Source organism: Erythrolamprus reginae, chromosome 3, assembly GCF_031021105.1.
Source record: "Erythrolamprus reginae isolate rEryReg1 chromosome 3, rEryReg1.hap1, whole genome shotgun sequence".
In the NCBI taxonomy this organism is placed as follows: domain Eukaryota; kingdom Metazoa; phylum Chordata; class Lepidosauria; order Squamata; family Dipsadidae; genus Erythrolamprus; species Erythrolamprus reginae.
In genome coordinates this window covers 7123171-7142485 of record NC_091952.1, presented here as the reverse complement: position 1 = coordinate 7142485, position 19315 = coordinate 7123171, and the positions used below count along the sequence as shown (strand labels likewise).

At 43.6% G+C, this 19315-nt stretch overlaps 1 protein-coding gene across 1 annotated transcript in view; it reads right to left on the bottom strand.

Annotated features, from left to right (window-relative positions):
* The window catches only part of PRPF6 (pre-mRNA processing factor 6), a 48447-nt gene extending 30243 nt beyond the window's left edge, over positions 1-18204 (bottom strand). Inside the window, exons 1-9 of the mRNA XM_070744442.1 lie at positions 18020-18204; positions 16424-16544; positions 16142-16220; positions 14043-14219; positions 12743-12898; positions 9352-9446; positions 6511-6667; positions 4126-4288; positions 1986-2104 (exon numbers count right to left, since the gene is read on the bottom strand). Coding sequence (XP_070600543.1) covers positions 1986-2104; positions 4126-4288; positions 6511-6667; positions 9352-9446; positions 12743-12898; positions 14043-14219; positions 16142-16183 — 909 coding nt within the window. The 5' untranslated portion in view covers positions 16184-16220; positions 16424-16544; positions 18020-18204. The remainder of the gene's footprint in view (positions 1-1985; positions 2105-4125; positions 4289-6510; positions 6668-9351; positions 9447-12742; positions 12899-14042; positions 14220-16141; positions 16221-16423; positions 16545-18019) is intronic.
* Between the last annotated feature and the right edge of the window lie 1111 nt (positions 18205-19315).

Sequence of the window (19315 nt, the reverse complement as noted above, 5' to 3'; positions counted from 1 at the left end):
TAGACAAAAGGGTGTTCAAGATTTTTTTGCCTCTTCTCAAGAACCATTTTCCACTTACAAACCCGAGCCTCCAAAACTGTAACTGGAAAAGGCGGGGAGAAGCCTCCGTGAGGCCTCTCTAGGAATCTCCTGTGAGGAAACAGGCCCGGAAAAGGCGGGGAGAAGCCTCCATGGGGCTTCTCTAGGAATCTCCTGGGAGGAAACAGGGCCGGAAAAGGCGGGGAGAAGCCTCCGTGAGGCCTCTCTAGGAATCTCCTGGGAGGAAACAGGCCCGGAAAAGGCAGGGAGAAGCCTCCATGGGGCTTCTCTAGGAATCTTCTGGGTGGAAACAGGGCCGGAAAAGGCGGGGAGAAGCCTCCGTGAGGCCTCTCTAGGAATCTCCTGGGAGGAAACAGGCCCGGAAAAGGCGGGGAGAAGCCTCCATGGGGCCTCTCTAGGAATCTCCTGGGAGGAAACAGGGCCGGAAAAGGTGGAGAGAAGCCTCCGTGGGGCCTCTCTAGGAATGTCCTGGGAGGAAACAGGGCCAGAAAAGGCGGGGAGAAGCCTCCGTGGGGCTTCTCTAGGAATCTCCTGGGAGGAAACAGGGCCGGAAAAGGTGGGGAGAAGCCTCCGTGGGGGCTCTCTAGGAATCTCCTGGGAGGAAGCAGGGCCAGAAAAGGCAGGGAGAAGCCTCTGTGGGGCTTCTCTAGGAATCTCCTGGGAGAAAACAGGGCCGGAAAAGGCAGGGAGAAGCCTCTGTGGGGCTTCTCTAGGAATCTCCTGGGAGAAAACAGGGCCGGGAAAGGTGGGGAGAAGCCTCTGTGGGGTTCTCTAGGAATCTCCTGGGAGGAAACAGGTCAAAAAAAAGGCAGGGAGAAGCCTCCATGGGACCTCACTAGGAATCTCCTGGGAGGAAACGGGGCCTCCACCCTCCCTGTGGTTTCCCTAATCGCACACATTATTTGCTTTTACATTGATTCCTATGGGGAAAATTGCTTCTTACAAATTTTTCAACTTAAGAACTTGGTCATTGAATGAATTGAGTTCGTAAGTAGAGGTACCACTGTACAAGACTTCTATATTCCATATTTTTCAGAGTAAAAGATGCACATTTCCCCCCCCCCTAAAAGAGGATGAAAATTTGGGTGTCCCTTATACGCCAAATGTAGCTTTTACTAAGCTTTTTTTTCAACCCTAACAAAATGCTAATGGATTTTCCCTCCTTTGCTAGCTAAGCGACCTTCCCTTTGCCTGCTTTCTATTGCTGCCCCCTCCGACAACCAGCTGAGCCTTTTTTCAGCCCTAACGAGGTGATAAGAAGTGAAGCGATCTTTCGTGCTACGCTAGCGAAGGGATCTTCCCTTTGTCTGATTTTCTTGAAACCCCCCCAGCAATGGAGCACCCACAAGGTCTAGACTAGAGGCCAGCAGTTCCACTGGTTAATTGTTGTAACTGCCAGTACATTTCTCCTTAGTTCTAGGTTGCTTTTATCTTTACTGATATTCTACCCGTTCCTTCTTATCCTACCCTCTGGTGCTTTGAGAAACATAGAAACACAGAAGACTGGCGGCAGAAAAAGACCTCATGGTCCATCTAGTCTGCCCTTATACTATTTCCTGTATTTCATCTTACAATGGATATATGTTTATCCCAGGCAAGTTTAAATTCAGTCACTGTGGATTTACCAACCACGTCTGCTGGAAGTTTGTTCCAAGGATCTACTACTCTTTCAGTAAAATAATATTTTCTCATATTGCTTTTTATCTTTCCCCCAACTAACTTCATATTGTGTCCCCTTGTTCTTGTGTTCACTTTCCTATTAAAAACACTTCCCTCCTGGACCTTATTTAACCCTTTAAATGTTTCGATCATGTCCCCCCTTTCCCTTCTGTCCTCCAGACTATACAGATGGAGTTCATTAAGTCTTTCCTGATACGTTTTATGCTTAAGAGAACACGTTGTGTCCTCCCGACCCTCTGTGTAACAAAACTAATCTGCCCACTTACTTCCACACTGGTGGGGCAGCATTCCACGGCCCGGCTCAGCATTATCCTGGCGTCCTCGGGTTCTTCTAATTCAACAGCTGCTTTCCATAAGCGGACTGAATTCGGAACATGCTCCAGTGCTAAGAAAGAGATGGGGGGAAATTATTACTGTACTGGGATTGATAATGGAAAATACTTTCAGTGAAAAATTAATAGAAAAATACGTTACACTATAATTATGATTTGCTAAATTAAAAATGATATATTTGTAAAATGAAAGGAATGATATAATGTTTAAGCACAGAAAGAAGATAATATAGAAACATAGAAACATAGAAGTCTGACAGCAGAAAAAGACCTCATGGTCCATCTAGTCTGCCCTTATACTATTTTCTGTATTTTATCTTAGGATGGGTATATGTTTATCCCAGGCAGGTTTAAATTCAGTTACTGTGGATTTACCAACCACGTCTGCTGGAAGTTTGTTCCAAGGATCTACTACTCTTTCAGTAAAATAATATTTTCTCACGTTGCTTCTGATCTTTCCCCCAACTAACTTCAGATTGTGTCCCCTTGTTCTTGTGTTCACTTTCCTATTAAAAACACTTCCCTCCTGGACCTTATTTAACCCTTTGACATATTTAAATGTTTCGATCATGTCCCCCCTTTTCCTTCTGTCTTCCAGACTATACAGATTGAGTTCATTAAGTCTTTCCTGATTGTTTTTATTAGTGTTGTGAGCCGCCCCGAGTCTTCAGAGAGGGGCGGTATACAAATCTAATAAATAATAATAATAATAATAATAATAATAATAATAATAATAATAATAATAATAATACGCAGTCCATCAGCCTGCAAAGCTACTCTAAACTAAGTGGGTGTGTAGGAAGGGACTTTGGTCATTTCTTTCTTTCTTCTTCCCAGCAACCAGTTAGGTCCCACAGAGTCTGCCTTCTACAGGTCCAGTCAATTAGATAATGCCACTTGGCGGGGTCTAGGGGAAGAGCCTTCTCTGTGGGGGGGCCGGTCCTCTGGAATCAGCTCCCCCCGGAGATTCACACTGCCCCCATCCTCCTCGCCTTCTGTAAAAGCTTAAAGACCTATTTATGCCGCCAGGCCTGGGACCATTAGATCCTTGCCCCCTGGCTGATGAATGTAGTATGTTTGCCTCTGTACAAACCGATGGTGAGACCACACTTGGAGTACTGTGTACAGTTCTGGTCACCGCACCTCAAGAAGGATAGAATGGAAATGGAAAAGGTGCAAAAAAGGGCAACAAGAATTATCAAGGAAATGGAGCCCCTCCCTTATGAAACCAGGTTGCAACGCCTTGGTCTCTTCAGCCTTGAAAGACGGCGTTTAAGGGCTGACTTGATCAAAGTGTATAAAATCATGCACAGGATAGAAAAGGTGGATGGAGAAAAATTCTTTTCTCTATCACACAATACTAGGACGAGGGGGCCCTCCCTAAAACTTATAAGGAAGTGAGGACAAATAAAGGGGAATATTTCTTCACCCAGAGGGTCCTTGGTTTCTGGATTTCACTCCCAGAAGAGGTCGTGACAGCTGTCAGCCTGGATAGCTTCAAGGCAGGATTAGACAGATTCATGGATGCCAAATGTATCAGTGGTTATTGAAACGGATGTCCATGTGCCGCCTCTATGTTGGTTGAGGCAGGCAGGGTTCCCTCGGGTCCCATTTGTTGGGGGTCAAGGGAAAGGGAGGGTTTTGCCTTCTCCTTCTGCTCAAGGTCCCCATGGACACTTGGTGGGCCACTGTGTGACACAGAATGCTGGACTCTATGGGCTTTGACCTGATTCAGCCTGGCTCTTCTTATGTTACCTGGAACCTTGACAGAAGGCCAAGAACTATTAAACAAGAGATGTCTATGGAGATTCTCAGTCATCCAGGTCTACCTGTATACACCTGGTCCTCTGGGTATTACTGAACTACATCTCCCATCATCCCTTCCTACCAGCTGTGCTCATTAGAGCTTCTGGGACCTGGCTTTTCAACATCCACCAAGCTTTGTTTCTCAACCTCGGCCACTTCTAAGATGAGTGGACTTCAACTCCCAGAATTCCCCACTCCCTCTCCCAGGTAACCAACCAGATGCCCCCTTTTAAACCCCCTGAGGTTCTCTTCTATGGACCAGTCTCACCTTTCCGAAGGACTCTCTTCTTGGCTCGGATATCAGTCTCCAACTCGGCGGCTCTGATATAAATCCGGACCGATTGGGGCAGGTGACGGACGGCCTGAGCTACCACGGCCTTGGCGGTATCTCCAGGCTGCAAACGGGCAGCCTCCAGCCACACGTCTTCACTCTAGAGAAAGGGAGCGAATAAAGGAAGTTGGTGGCTTATTGGTTAAGTCAGTCCTTCTCAAATAGTGGGGCGCCCCCCCCCCCCCTTGGGGGAGGGCTTGGTGTGTTGCCAGTGGGGACACATGCTTTTTAATTTTTGCTGCAGGGAGTACGGGTGTTCTGTCAGGCTCTCTGGTAGAATCCTCTCAAAAATTCACAGGTACAAATTTCAGACACACACACATTTGAAAATTCAAAACAATGTTGTTTATAATGAAAAGTCACTTAAACTAAGCTCTCTTTTGGTATAGCAAAGAGCACTCGTCTCCAAACAAACTGGTAATTTGTACAAGTCCCTTATCAGTTCTGTGATACTTAGCTTGCAGCTGTGAGACAATTCACAGTCCTTCTTCTTTCACAAAGTGAAACACACTTTGCTCTGGTTTAGGTTCAAAGCGGGGGAAAATCAGCACACAAAGGTCAAAGTCAGCAAAGCAGTCACGAAACACAACGATCAGATAATCCTCCACAATGGCCAAACCCACAGGCTGCTCTTTATAGCAGCCTCACTAATGACCACAGCCCCACCCAACCACAGGTGGCCTCATTTTCTTTGATAATAATCTCTCAGTTGTTGTTGCCTATGCATCACTCTCCGCATGCGTGGCTGTATCATTAACTCTCGTTCTGAATCCAAGGAGGAGCTAGATAATTGATCTCCTTCTGAGCTGTCTGCCCCACTCTCCTCCTCCCTGTCACTCATGTCTTCTTGGTCAGAGGAGCCTTCATCAGCAGATTCCACCGGGGGGGCACAAAACAGGCCTGAAGCATGTGGATGTCTTCCCCACATCCACAGTCCTTGGGGCAGGAGCAGGGCAGGAGCTAACCACAACAACGGGGTTTTTGCACCTAACAATAGCACACAGCACAGAGCAGGAGATAGGATATGCAGAAAACAAACGCTTAAGAGACACCATGGAAAAATACCTCTCAATGACCAATAAGGGCCCACAGAGCTGGACTTCTCCAGGTCCCGTCCGCCAAACACTGTTAATAGGCGGGGCCGTGGGGAAGGGCCTTCTTTGTGGTGGCTCCAACCCTTTGGAATCAACTGTCTCCAGAGATCCGTACTGCCCCCCACTCTCCCTGCCTTCCATAGAGCTCTAAAGACCCACCTCTACCAGCAGGCTTGGGCCCATTGAAACTTTGATATCTTGCCCCGCCCAATGAATGAATGTAGGATGTATGAGGTAGGAATCTGTTTGTCTAATTTTTAAGTCCGGGGATTTTTAGGATGTAATTTTATTTAGATTTCTAACATGCTGTAAGCAGGGTGTCTAGGGGGGAAAGCATTTTGAAATTCCCTGATATTTCCCTGTAACTTGCAATCTAGTTAAGGCACGGTCGTAGATGACGTCATACCAAACTGCTAAACCGTGGAGAAATATCACTAGCTGAGAAAGCAAAGTTTTTGCACAGTTATGCTCATTTTTGCTTGACTCTGCCAGGCAGTGCAATCCGTGTTTTTTTAACTTGATTTTTCTTTGACTTTTAAACATTTTAATACAGTTTGTTTTTCCCCCCTGATTTATTCTGTTTTTTTCACGAATTCCCTGATAATTCCCTGACATTTACTGAACCGCCAATTTCCCTGATAATTCCCTTATTTGCAGGTTTGCTGGACACCCTGTGTAAACCACCCTGAGTCTCAGGAGAATGGCAGCATAGAAATTGAATAAGTAAGTTAGTTAGTTGTTATTATTATTATTAATTAGATTTGTATGCCGCCCCTCTCCGAGGACCTGGAGCGGCTCACAACAATAGGTACAATAAAATCCAAATCCAATATGAATTATATTAAAAAAAACCATTATTATAAAAAACTAACAATTCTAAAACAATCATACCAATCTCAAACATTGAGTCAGGAAAAATAAGGGGAGAACTCAATCCCCCCCATGCTTAGCGATATAGGTGGGTCTTCAACATCTTACGGAAGGCAAGGAGGGTAGGGGTAATTCGAATCTCAGGGGGGGAGTTGATTCCCAAGGGCCGGGGCCGCCACAGAGAAGGCTCTTCCCCTAGGTCCCGCCAGACGACATTGCTTAGTCGACGGGACCCAGAGAAGGCCGACTCGAGTTAACAAAGTTAACAAACAAACAAATCACCAAATGGTCCTAGGTTGAGGACTATCTGTGCCTTAAGGATGCATAAAATGAAAACATCTGCAAAACCAGACCTCACCTTGGGACACATTTCAGTTCCTTTCATGATGAGGTTTCGAGCCACCTGCAGCTTCCCTGTCACCTCTTCCAGGCGGGCCGAAGCGATCCAGGCCGGTGGGTGATGAGGGTTGGTCTCTCGCACTGATTTCAGAAGTAAACGGGCTTTCTTGATGTCACTAGGGAAAGAGGGGAAAAAAACAGTCAGAAAGCAAAAGCTTCATGCCCTACAGTGCCAGCCCTTCTGTCCTCCAGACGATACAGATGGAGTTCATACAAACATAGAAACATAGAAGTCTGACGGCAGAAAAAGACCTCATGGTCCATCTAGTCTGCCCTTATACTATTTCCTGTATTTTATCTTAGGATGGATCTATGTTTATCCCAGGCATGTTTAAATTCAGTTACTGTGGATTTACCAACCACGTCTGCTGGAAGTTTGTTCCAAGGATCTACTACTCTTTCAGTAAAATAATATTTTCTCATGTTGCCTTTGATCTTTCCCCCAACTAACTTCAGATTGTGTCCCCTTGTTCTTGTGGTCACTTTCCTATTAAAAACACATCCCTCCTGGACATTTAAATGTTTCGGTCATGTCCCCCCTTTTCCTTCTGTCCTCCAGACTATACAGATTGAGTCCATGAAGTCTTTCCTGAAACGTTTTATGCTTAAGACCTTCCACCATTCTTGTAGCCCGTCTTTGGACCCATTGAATTGTAACAACTAGGTAAAATGCCCAACTAGGTAACTAGGTAAAGTTATTATTTATCATTATTACTGATTTTATTATGTATTTCTGATTGCATTTTAATATTATTGTATTTATCACATTTGTTAGCCGCTCTGAGTCCGCTTTGAAATGAGTGGCATATAAATACAATAAATAAATAAATAAATAAATAAATAAATAAATAAATAAAAATATGATATATATCACTATCATCATTATCATTATACAGTAGTAATAATAATAATAATTATTATTATTATTATTATTATTAATTAGATTTGTATGCTGCCCTCTCCGAAGACTCGGGGCAGCTCACAACAATAATAAAAAACAATATTATAGCAAAACAAATCTAATACAGTGGTACCTCATCATACGAACTTAATTGGTTCTAGGAGGAGGTTCGTAAGGTGAAAAGTTCGTAAGATGAAACAATGTTTCCCATAGGAATCAATGTAAAAGCAAATAATGCGTGCAAATCCTTCAGGAAAACCCTAAACTTTAGAAGGGAGGCGAACAGAGGGCAGGGAGGAGCAGCTAAAGGGGGCGGGTGGAAGAAGCAAGGCTAGGCTAAAGGGTGAGTGGGAAGGAAGAAAGGCAAGGGGGGCGCCCCTTTCTTTTCTTTCTTAAAAAGACACCTTTTCAGTGCCTTTGCAAGCATGCAAAATCTTTACTCCTCCAAGCTGCCCCTCCCTTTTCTTTCTTCAAAAAAGGGGAAAAAAAGAAACCCCTTCATCCCAGCAGCAGCTGCTTGGGTTCGTAAGGTGAAAATAGTTCGGAAGAAGAGGCAAAAAAATCTTAAACACCAGGGTCGTATCTTCAAAAGTTCGTTAGAAGAGGAGTTCGTAAGATGAGGTACCACTGTATTAAAAAAGAAGCTTATAAAAACACTATCATATTTAAAACCAAACAACACATACATACTAAACATAAAATATAAAAAGCCTGCGGGAAAGGTGTCTCAACTCCCCCATGCCTGGCGGTATAAGTGAGTCTTGAGTAGTTTACGAAAGACAGGGAGGGTGGGGGCAGTTCTAATCTCTAGGGGGAGTTGATTCCAGAGGGCCAGGGCCACCACAGAGAAGGCTCTTCCCCTGGGGCCCGCCAAATGACATTGTTTAGTTGACAGGACCCGGAGAAGGCCAACTCTGTGGGACCTTATCGTCCGCTGGGATTCGTGCGGTAGCAGGAGGTGCCGGATGTACTCTTGTCCAGTGCCATGTAGGGCTTTAAAGGTCATAACCAACACTTTGAATTGTGACCGGAAACTGATCGGCAGCCAATGCAGGCCACAGAGCGTTGTAGAAATGTGGCGAATCTGGGAAGCCCCACGATGGCTCTCGCGGCCGTGTTCTGTACGATCTGAAGTTTCTGAACACTTTTCAAAGGTAGCCCCATGTAGAGAGCGTTGCAGTAATCGAACCTCGAGGTGATGAGGGCATGAGTGACTGTGAGCAGTGAGTCCCTGTCCAGATAGGGCCGCCACTGGTGCACCAGGCAAACCTGGGCAAACGCCCTCCTCGCCACAGCCGAAAGATGATGTTCCAAAGTCAGCTGATACCTTGTCTTACGAACTTAATTGGTTCCAGGACGAGGTTCATAAGGTGAAAAGTTTGTAAGACCAAACAATGTTTCCCATAGGAATCAATGGAAAAGCGATTAATGCGTGCAAGCCCAAAACTCACCCCTTTTGCCAGCCGAAGCGCCCGTTTTTGCGCTGCTGGGGTTCCCCTGAGGCTCCCCTCCATGGGAAACCCCACCTCCGGACTTCCGTGTTTTTATGATGCTGTAGGGGAATCCCAGCAGGGGAATTCCAGCAGCGCAAAAACGGGCGCTTCGCTGGCAACGAAAGTCCAGAGGTGGAGTTTTCCAACGAGGGGAGCCTTTGGCTGGCAATGGAAGTCTGGAGGCGGGGCATCCCAGTGGCGGCTGCTTGGGTTCGTAAGGTGAAAATAGTTCGGAAGAAGAGGCAAAAAAATCTTAAACCCCGGGTTCGTATCTAGAAAAGTTTGTATGACAAGGGGTTCGTAAGACAAGATATCACTGTATATGTCTATACATTCACGCATCCTTTTCAACCCAGAGATTTCTATTCTTTCTATAATTATACAAGTACAACACCCATGGTCTTACTTGATGTCTCCGCCATGTGTTGGAATCATGGAATTTAAATCCGTGAGGTATCCTTTGGGATCCACCACTGTCTGGCCGCTCACCGAATCGGATACCTGAGGGTTAACCAAAGCCTCGTTAAGGTGACAAAACAAGCAAACCAATGTAAAATCCCAATGAGCATATACGTTTTCCCATAAAGTACTAAACGGGTTAAACAATGTTATGCCCATCACTAAACACAGGTAGTCCTCCACTTACAACAGTTTGTTTAGTGACCGTTCAAAGTTACAAAGGCATTGAAAATAGTGACTTAGGTATCATTTCTGACACTTATGACCGTTGTAGCATCCCCATGGCCACACGATTTTCATTCGGATACTTGACAACTGACTCATATTGTTAGAACTCTGTCCATAATTGTTGGGTTGGCAATATTTTGGCTGCAGGTGTTGTAGACTGACACAAGAGGGAGCTAGAGTTTATAGCATATTTCTATAAGTCACCCTCTCTGTTTTCTTTGTGTGGCTATTTACTGTTAATGGCTACTCACTGTATGTTCTGCAACTCTCTGCAATCTCTCTGTATTGTAGTCATGTATTATAGCTAAAATGTGTTTAGGCTTGATATCTTTGATGATTAAACTGGACACAAACTGCTTTAACTCCTACCCTCAAAACGTCGCTACAGAGCACTGCACACCAAGACAACTACACCCAAGAACAGTTTTTTCCCGAACGCCATCACTACTAAACAAATAATTCCCTCAACATTGTCAGACTTTTTGCTAAATCTGCACTTCTATTCTACTAATTTTTCTCATCATTCGTATCATCCTTTTCCTCCCACTTAAGACTGTATGACTGTAACTTGTTGCTTGTATCCTAAGATTTTTATTAATATTGATTGTTTCTTCATTGCTTATTTGACCCCTATGACAATCATTAAGTGTTGTACCCCATGATTCTTGACAAATGTATCTTTTTCTTTTATGTACACTGAGAGCATATGCACCAAGACAAATTCCTTGTATGTCCAATCACTCTTGGCCAATAAAATTCTATTCTATTCTACTCTATTAAAGACAAAGACAACTGGTAAGAAAGACTTTGTACTTAATACTATTTGGATTGTTATTCTGATTATTATTATTCATTCATTCATTCATTCTATTTTTTATGCCGCCCTTCTCCTTAGACTCAGGATGGCTTACAACATGTTAGCAATGGCAGTTTTTAACAGAGCTAGGCTATTTCCCCCACAATCCAGGTCCTCATTTTACCCACCTCGGAAGGATAGAAGGCTGAGTCAACCTTGAGCCGGTGGTGAGATTTGAACCACTGACCTGCAGATCTAGCAGTCAGCTTTAGTGGCCTGCAGTACTGCACTCTACCCACTGCGCCACCTCGACAAGGATTACTCTGCTCATACATTAACAAATATTTACAACAGTTGCAGGGTTCAGCGAGTCACGTGATCCCCTTTTGCGACTGTATGACAAGCAAAGTCAATGGAGAAACCAGCTTCACTTTAACAGCTCCGGCAGGAAAAGTCGTCACAAAGTCAGCAAAACCCTCTTAGCAAATTTCTCATGAATTTTGGCCTCAATTGGGGTTGTAAGTTGAGGGCTACCTGTTATTTGTAATTTTATACTGTTGTAAGCCGCCATGAGTCCTTCGGGATTGGGCAGCATAGAAGTCAAATTAATTAATTAAATAAATAAATAATTAAATTAATAAATTCAATTTCAATTCAATTCAATTTATTAGATTTGTATGCCGCCCCTCTCCGAAGACTCGGGGTGGCTCACAACAATAAAAACAATATTCCAGCAAAAACAAATCTAATATTAAAAAGCACATAAAACCCTATCATATTTTTAAAAAGCAAACAACATATACTGTACATACCAAAACATAAATATAAAAAAGCCTGGGGGAAAGGTGTCTCAACTGCCCCATGCCTGGCGGAATAAATGGGTCTTGAGTAATTTACGAAAGACAAGGATGGTGGGGGCAGTTCTAATCTCGGGGGGGGAGTTGATTCCAGAGGGCCGGGGCTGCCACAGAGAAGGCTTTGGAATAGATTATCATCCCCATATATTGATTTATTTAATGTGCACGCTGCCCAGAGGTGGGTTCCTTTTGGTTTGCACCGGTTCTATAGGTCTGGTAGCAAATCCCTGGTGATGTCACAGTGACATCACGGAACCAGTTCTGTCGGTGCTGATCCGTGGACGCAGCCATCTTTTATTTGGATTTTTTTTTAATTGCTATTTTTTTCTTCTCCTGCGCATGCGCAGAAGCTGAGTTTCTGGCACGGTGCATGCGTCGCCATCTTGTTTTCACCTTTTTGGGGGGGGGGGGAATTTTTGGCCCTGCGCATATGCAGCCACATGGCATGGGAGGAAGCGAACTGGCGGCAAGGTAACCTGCCCGACTGTCCAGAGCACTGGGAGACACACAACACAATCATACAAGGCAGGTGTGTCTAAGCTTGGCAACGTTAAGACTTGTGGACTTCAATTCCCAGAATTTCTCAGACACCATGGCTGGCTGAGGAATCCTGGGAATTGAAGTCCAGAAGTCTTAAAATTGCTTCGTTTGGAACCTTGAGGCTCGACTACTGTAACGCTCTCTACATGGGGCTACCTTTGAAAAGTGTTCGGAAACTTCAGATCGTGCAGAATGCAGCTGCGAGAGCAATCATGGGCTTTCCCAAATATGCCCATGTCACACCAACACTCCGCAGTCTGCATTGGTTGCCGATCAGTTTCCGGTCACAATTCAAAGTGTTGGTTATGACCTATAAAGCCCTTCATGGCATCGGACCAGAATATCTCCGGGAACCGCCTTCTGCCACACGAATCCCAGCGACCGGTTAGGTCCCACAGAGTTGGTCTTCTCCGGGTCCCGTCGACTAAACAATGTCATTTGGTGGGCCCCAGGAGAAGAGCCTTCTCTGTGGCGGCCCCGACCCTCTGGAACCAGCTCCCCCCAGATATCAGAGTTGCCCCCACCCTCCTTGCCTTTCGCAAGCTCCTTAAAACCTACCTCTGTCATCAGGCATGGGGGAATAGAAATTTTTTCCCCTTCCCCCTAGACTTATAGAATTTATACATGGTATGCTTGTTTGTATGATTGGTCTCTTAAATTGGAGGTTTTTAGATTATTTTTTAATATTAGATTTCTTACATTGTTTTCTTTACTGTTGGTAGCCGCCCCAAGTCTTCGGAGAGGGGCAGCATACAAATCTAATAAATAAATAAATAAATAAATAAAATAAATAAACTCCTGATATTAAAGAAAAGAGAAGACCTTTAAAATTAGGTAGATGTCAACCTTGAAGTGGGATGCACATAATTTAGCTACAAGTTCACGCAGCAGCACTAAAAATGTGAGCGCGTCCTTACCTGGCTGAGACGCATATCCATCAAGGTGTTTCTAGCCTGTCCAATCTTCCTCATGTCCAGCTCCCCTGTGCCAGGAGTCATCAATCCCGGGGTCATTCCACCTGGATAAGGCGTGTTTAAGCCCCCTGGGTAAGGGGTATTCAGACCACCAAATTGCTGCAAGATAAACCGATGGGAGGAGAGAGGTGTTAAGGAATTTCAAATACTATTAATAAAATAGAAACACAGAAGATTGACGGCAGGAAAAAAACCTCACGGTCCATCATTCCTATCATCCTTTTCCTCCCACTTAGGACTGTATGACTGTAACTTGTTGCTTGTATCCTAAGATTTTTATTAATATTGATTGTTTCTTCATTGCGTATTTGACCCCTATGACAATCATTAAGTATTGAACCCCATGATTCTTGACAAATGTATCTGAGAGCATCTGCACCAAGACAAATTCCTTGTGTGTCCAATCACACTTGGCCAATAAAATTCTATTCTATTCTATTCTATCCAGTCTGCCCTTATATTATTTCCGGTATTTTATCTTAGATTTGATATATGTTTATCACAGGCATGCTTAAATTCAGTTCCTGTGGATTTACCAACCATGTCTGCTAGAAGTTTGTTCCAAGCGTCTACTTCTCTTTCAGTCAAATATTTTCTCACATTGCTTCTGATCTTTCCCCCAACTAACTTCAGATTGTGTGCCCCCCTGTTCTTGTGTTCACTTTCCTATTAAAAACACTTCCCTCCTGAACCTTATTTAACCCTTTCACATATTTAAATGTTTCGATCATGTCCCCTCTTTCCCTTCTGTCCTCCAGACTCTACAGATTGAGTTCATTAATAGATGGAATCAATCAATCAATCAGCATAAAGCTGGGAGGGACCTTGGAGGACTTTTAGTCCAAACCCCCACTAAAGCGGGGGACCCTATACCCATGTCGAACCTGTAGCACATGGAGCGATATCTTATTTTTTTTGGGGGGGGGGGGGGGTGTTATAAATTTATTTTTTTCTCCAATAGAAAATGAGGGAGACTGGGAGAACGATGGGTGGAACACGACTTTGCCACTAACAACAACGTCTTTCAATCTTTTTAAAATTAGAGAGCAGCACAGTGGCCAAGAGGTGAAGATGCTCGCCTCATATTCGGGAGGCTGAGAGTTCAATCCTAGGCAGCGACAGATGTTTCTCTATCAGAGGAAAACATCTGCCCATGAAATAGGTATCAACTGGAAGTCCCTTGCCAAGCCGTTGTTTCGGAAAAACCCATTGAAACCAGGAAATCTCAGCTGGACTTTCTCACCGTCTGCCGAGGATCCACCGATGTGTGATTCTCTCCCGACTGCAAGTGCTTCGCAAAGAAACTGTCTGGGACAGGTGTCAGTTTTTCATAACGTGGATTCCTCTGGCGCTTGTTCCTGGCATCACCAACTTCTGGGATACTTAGCCATTCCTCTTCGGTAACTTCAGCCAGTTTTCTCTACCAAAACAACAATCACAATCTGTCATTGAAATCACTACACGGCATTTAAATTAGTCCTTTCTTCTCCTTTCCTATCTTTTGGCATTTAATTAGCAAATTCTGGTCTTTTTTCCGCAAAAAACTAGTGCAGGCTTTTCTGGATCTTTATACAGTGGTACCTCTACCTACGAAGGCCTCTACTTACGAACTTTTCTAGATAAGAACCGGGTGTTCTAGATTTTTTTGACTCTTCTCAAGAACCATTTCCCACTTACAAACTCAAGCCTCCGAAACTGTAACCGGAAAAGGCAGGGAGAAGCCTCCGTGGGGCCTCTCCAAGAATCTCCTGGGAGGAAACAGGGCTGGAAAAGGTGGGAGAACCGTCAGTGAGGCCTCTCTAGGAATTCTCCTGGGAGAAAACAGGGCTGGGAAAGGTGGGGAGAAGCCTCAGTGGGACCTCTCTAGGAATCTCCTAGGAGGAAACAAGGCTGGAAAAGGTGGGGAGAAGCCTCAGTGGGACCTCTCTAGGAATCTCCTGGGAGGAAACAGGGCTGGAAAAGGTGGGGAGAACCGTCAGTGAGGCCTCTCTAGGAATCTCCTGGGAGAAAACAGGGCTGGGAAAGGTGGGGAGAAGCCTCAGTGGGACCTCTCTAGGAATCTCCTGGGAGGAAACAAGGCTGGAAAAGGTGGGGAGAAGCCTCAGTGGGACCTCTCTAGGAATCTCCTGGGAGGAAACAGGGCTGGAAAAGGTGGGGAGAAACCTCCATGGGGCCTCTCTAGGAATCTCCTGGAGGAAACAGGGCCTCCACCCTCCCTGTGGTTTCCCCCAATTGCATGCATTATTTGCTTTTACATTGATTCCTATGGGAAAAATTGCTTCTTCTTACAAACTTTTCCACTTAAGGACTGGTCACGGAACGAATTAAGTTTGTAAGTAGAGGGACCACTGTACAGGTATTCTTTGACCGGCAAACTATTTGTTTACTGATCATTCAAAGTTACAATGGTAACGAAACCCATTCCAGAGGCCATCCAGACACCAGAACATCTTTTCCCAACTTGCAAAGAAATAGATCTATTTCAAAATAGATCTATAGTAGTCTCCCTTTATTTCTTTATCAGTTCTTTGCAAGTTTGGAAAATGTGATTTGGTGAGTGGGTGGCCCTGGAGTGGGGCTGGAAGGCAAAAGGAAGCAGTATGCTCCCTCTCATATTTGGGTATACCCATGCCCATGTTACAACAACACTCCGCGGTCTGCATTGGTTGCCGATCAATTTCCGGTCACAATTCAAAGTGTTGGTTATAACCTTTAAAGCCCTTCATGGCATCGGACCAGAATATCTCCGAGACCGCCTTCTGCCACATGAATCCCAGCGACCGATTAGGTCCCACAGAGTGGGCCTTCTCCGGTCCCGTCAACTAAACAATGTCGGTTGGCGGCCCCAGGGGAAGAGCCTTCTCTTTGGCGGCCCCAACTCTCTGGAACCAGCTCCCCCCAGAGATTAGAACTGCCTCCTACCCTCCTCGCCTTCGCAAACTCCTTAAAACCCACCTTTGTCGTCAGGCATGGGGGAACTGAGATATCTCCCCCAGGCCTATACAATTTATGTATGGTATGCTTGTGTGTATGTCTGTTTAATAATATGGTTTTTAAATATTTTATATTGTAAATTATTAGATTTGTTATAAACTGTTTTTATTGTGTTGTGAGCCGCCCCGAGTCTACGGAAAGGGGCGGCATTCAAATCTAATAAATATATAAAATAAATAAATAAATACCAGGTGACCTAAGAAAAAAACATGTAATCTTTCCCTGGCTCAGCGATAAAAGGGAAGAGAGCCTGTGGCTTAGGGGTAAAAACACTGCCTACATGGCAAAAGCAGCCCAGGTTCGAATCCTAGAAGGGCATGGGTAGTGATGCATATGCTGTCTCCTTACTTTCAGATCCGAGAACTGCTGCTGAATTTTTGGTCGTTCCATTCGGTACTTTTCAATCTCCTCTTTCTCACGCTGTTCTCTAGAAAATAAATGGTACAGCCAATACTTCAGCCCATCCAACATTTATCCCAGTTATCTTTGAAATATTTAAATATTTGAGAGACCCAAAAGTAAATCATGGACCAGAAATTTAAAATTTGCAGCTGACATTTGATCACATGGGTTTCAAATCGAAGTACATAGGCAACCTCTCTCGTGCTTTAAGGGGAAAAAAAACCCTACCTTCTCTCTTTTCTTCTTTCTCATCCATCCTTTTATCCAAAGCAGCATAAATGGCATCTGCTTCTTCATCGTCTTTTTCATAAGGTCCACTGGAGAACAGACTTCCAGCGTATCCATTGAACTGCACAGGTCAAAAAAGTCATGTCAACTCATGTTATCCCCTTAATAAAACCACCAAAAACAAAACACAAAATGTCCAGTTTTATAGTCTTTTAGCTAAAGATGACAGACAGACAGATAGGAGATTAGATAGATTGTAGGTAAGTAGATAGGTAAGTAGATAGATGATAAGAGAAGAAGAGAGGAAGAGAGGAAGGTAGATAGATAGATAGATAGATAGATAGATAGATAGATAGATAGATAGATAGATAGATAGATAGATAAAATTAGATAGATGATAGGTAGGTAGGTAGGCAGGTAGGTAGATTAGACAGATGAAAAATAGGCAAAGAGAGAGGTAGATAGGTAGATGAAAGAGATATACAGATAGATATAGATTAGATAGATGGTTGGTAGGTAGACAGGGAGAGAGAGAGAGCGAGAGAAAGAAAGAAAGAAAGAAAGAGAATGAGAGAGGGGGAGATTAGATTAGATATATGATAGATAAGTAGATAGGAGAGATAAAGAAAGAAGGAGAGAGAGATTAGATATCTAAGTAGGAAGATAGGAGAGATAAGGAAGGAAGGAAGGAAGGAAGGAAGGAAGGAAGGAAGGAAGGAAGGAAGGAAGGAAGGAAGGAAGGAAGGAAGGAAGGAAGCTAGATAAATATAGATAGAAAGATTAGATAGATGATAGGTAGGCAGCAGAGCGAGATAAAGATAGATAGATAGATAGATAGATAGATAGATAGATAGATAGATAGATAGGTAGGTAGGTAGGTTTGGTTTTTATATTAATGGGTTTTTTAATCATTTTTAGTATTTATTGGATTATTATTGTACATTGTTTTATTACTGTTGTTAGCCGCCCCGAGCCAATAAATAAATAAATAAATAAAATAAATGGGTAGGTAGATAGGTATGGATGGATGAACGGAGGCTAGACAGCCTTAAGCAAGAGGGGGCAAGGCAAGTGATATTAACAATATAGAGAAAAAAAGAACAGGTTCAAATCTATAGCATTCCACACCAAAGACATGTTACAATCTTTGGGGGGGGGGGGGAGAAACCCACTGATTAAATCCTTGAGCAAGTTGTGGAAACTGAACAAAAACATGGTGATATTGGAAATGCCAATCAGTCAATCCTAAAGGCAATCAATCTTGATTGTTCTCTGGAAGAACAGCTACTGAAGCGGAAGCTGAAATACTTTGTCCAGCTAAAGAGAAGCGAAGACTCCTTGGGAAAGATACTGGGAAAGGTAAACATTTGTTACTGCTCTCTAACTACTGCCCCACTGAGGCTCCTTGATTATCACTAAGTGTTGTATCTTTTTTATTCTCGATGAATGTCTTTTATTCTCCTTGTGTAGACCGAGTGCACACGGACCAAAGACAAATTCCTTGTATGTCCAATCACACTTGGCCAATAAAGAATTCTGTTCAATTCTAACTCAGCTTCATCGGCAGCATGGGCCGGTGTGACAAAATGACATCACCTCGTCATAATTTGTATCGTTCAGATCTTCATCGTCGTCATCCGCTTGATTTTTCTTCATCTGATCCCCGACGGTTCTCTTCCCTGGGGGAGCATGGCGATCATCCACGGGGTCGTTAGCATCCGGGCGGGACCGATATCTGAACGGGTGGTAAAGCCAGTGGCTCTGCAGAAGAAGAACAAAAACCACGATAGATTCAGAGAAAAAATCAGGCATCGCTGGACAAGTTGTTTTTTTTTGTTTGTTAGTTAGTTTTTAAATCTAAACTTCTTCCTAAGCCCAGATTTGCAGTGATCATTATGGCCTATCGAGCAACAAAAGTTTGCAACATTAAGAATTGAGCCCTCTTCCCTATATCAGCATGAACAACAACAGCAACAACAACAACAAGAGTGTGAGTAATTGGAAAGCCAAATTCACATAACAACCTGTTTCTACTACTACTACTACCCTGTTTCCCCCCAATATAAGATCTCCCTGATAATAATTTGTATGCCGCCCCGAGTCTGCGGAGAGGGGCGGCATACAAATCTAATTAATAATAATAATAATAATAATAATAATAATAATAATAATAATAATAATACTGACATAATAATAATAAATGCAAACAGGTTTTGAGTACATTGCAATAAGGCCAAGCGCTTATTTCAGGGTACAAAATATATATATAGTATATAAGACAGGATCTTATTTTCAGGGAGGGAGGGAGGGAGGAAGGAAGGAAGCAAGCAAGCAAGCAAGGAAGGAAGCAAGCAAGCAGGGAAGGAAGGAGATACTGTAGATGGATAGGTGGATTGAGATAGAAAGAAAGATACATAGATAACAGATATAGACAATACTGTACTCTGTTTTCCCAAAAATAAGCCATCCCCTGATAATAAGCCCAATCGGGCTTTTGAGTGCATGCAATAAGGCCAAATGCTTACTTCAGGGTTCAAAAAATATAAGACAGGGTCTTATTTTGGGGGAGGGAAGGAAAGAAGGGAGGAGGGAGGGAGAGGAGATGTAGATAAATGAATAGGTGGATGGAGATAGACAGACAGCAGATAGAATAAGACATCCCCTGATAATAAGGACAGTAGGGCTTTTGAGTGCATGGCAATAAGGCCAAGCACTTATTTCAGGATTGGAAAAGATGTAAGACATTTTTGTGGAAACACGGTAATTACTAATTTACCGCTAGTAACTAAACTGCAGTGATTCACTTAAATGTGGCAAGAAAAGTCCTGAAGTTGAGCAAATTTCACTTAACAAATTTCTCACTTAGTAACATACATTTTGGGCTGAATTGTG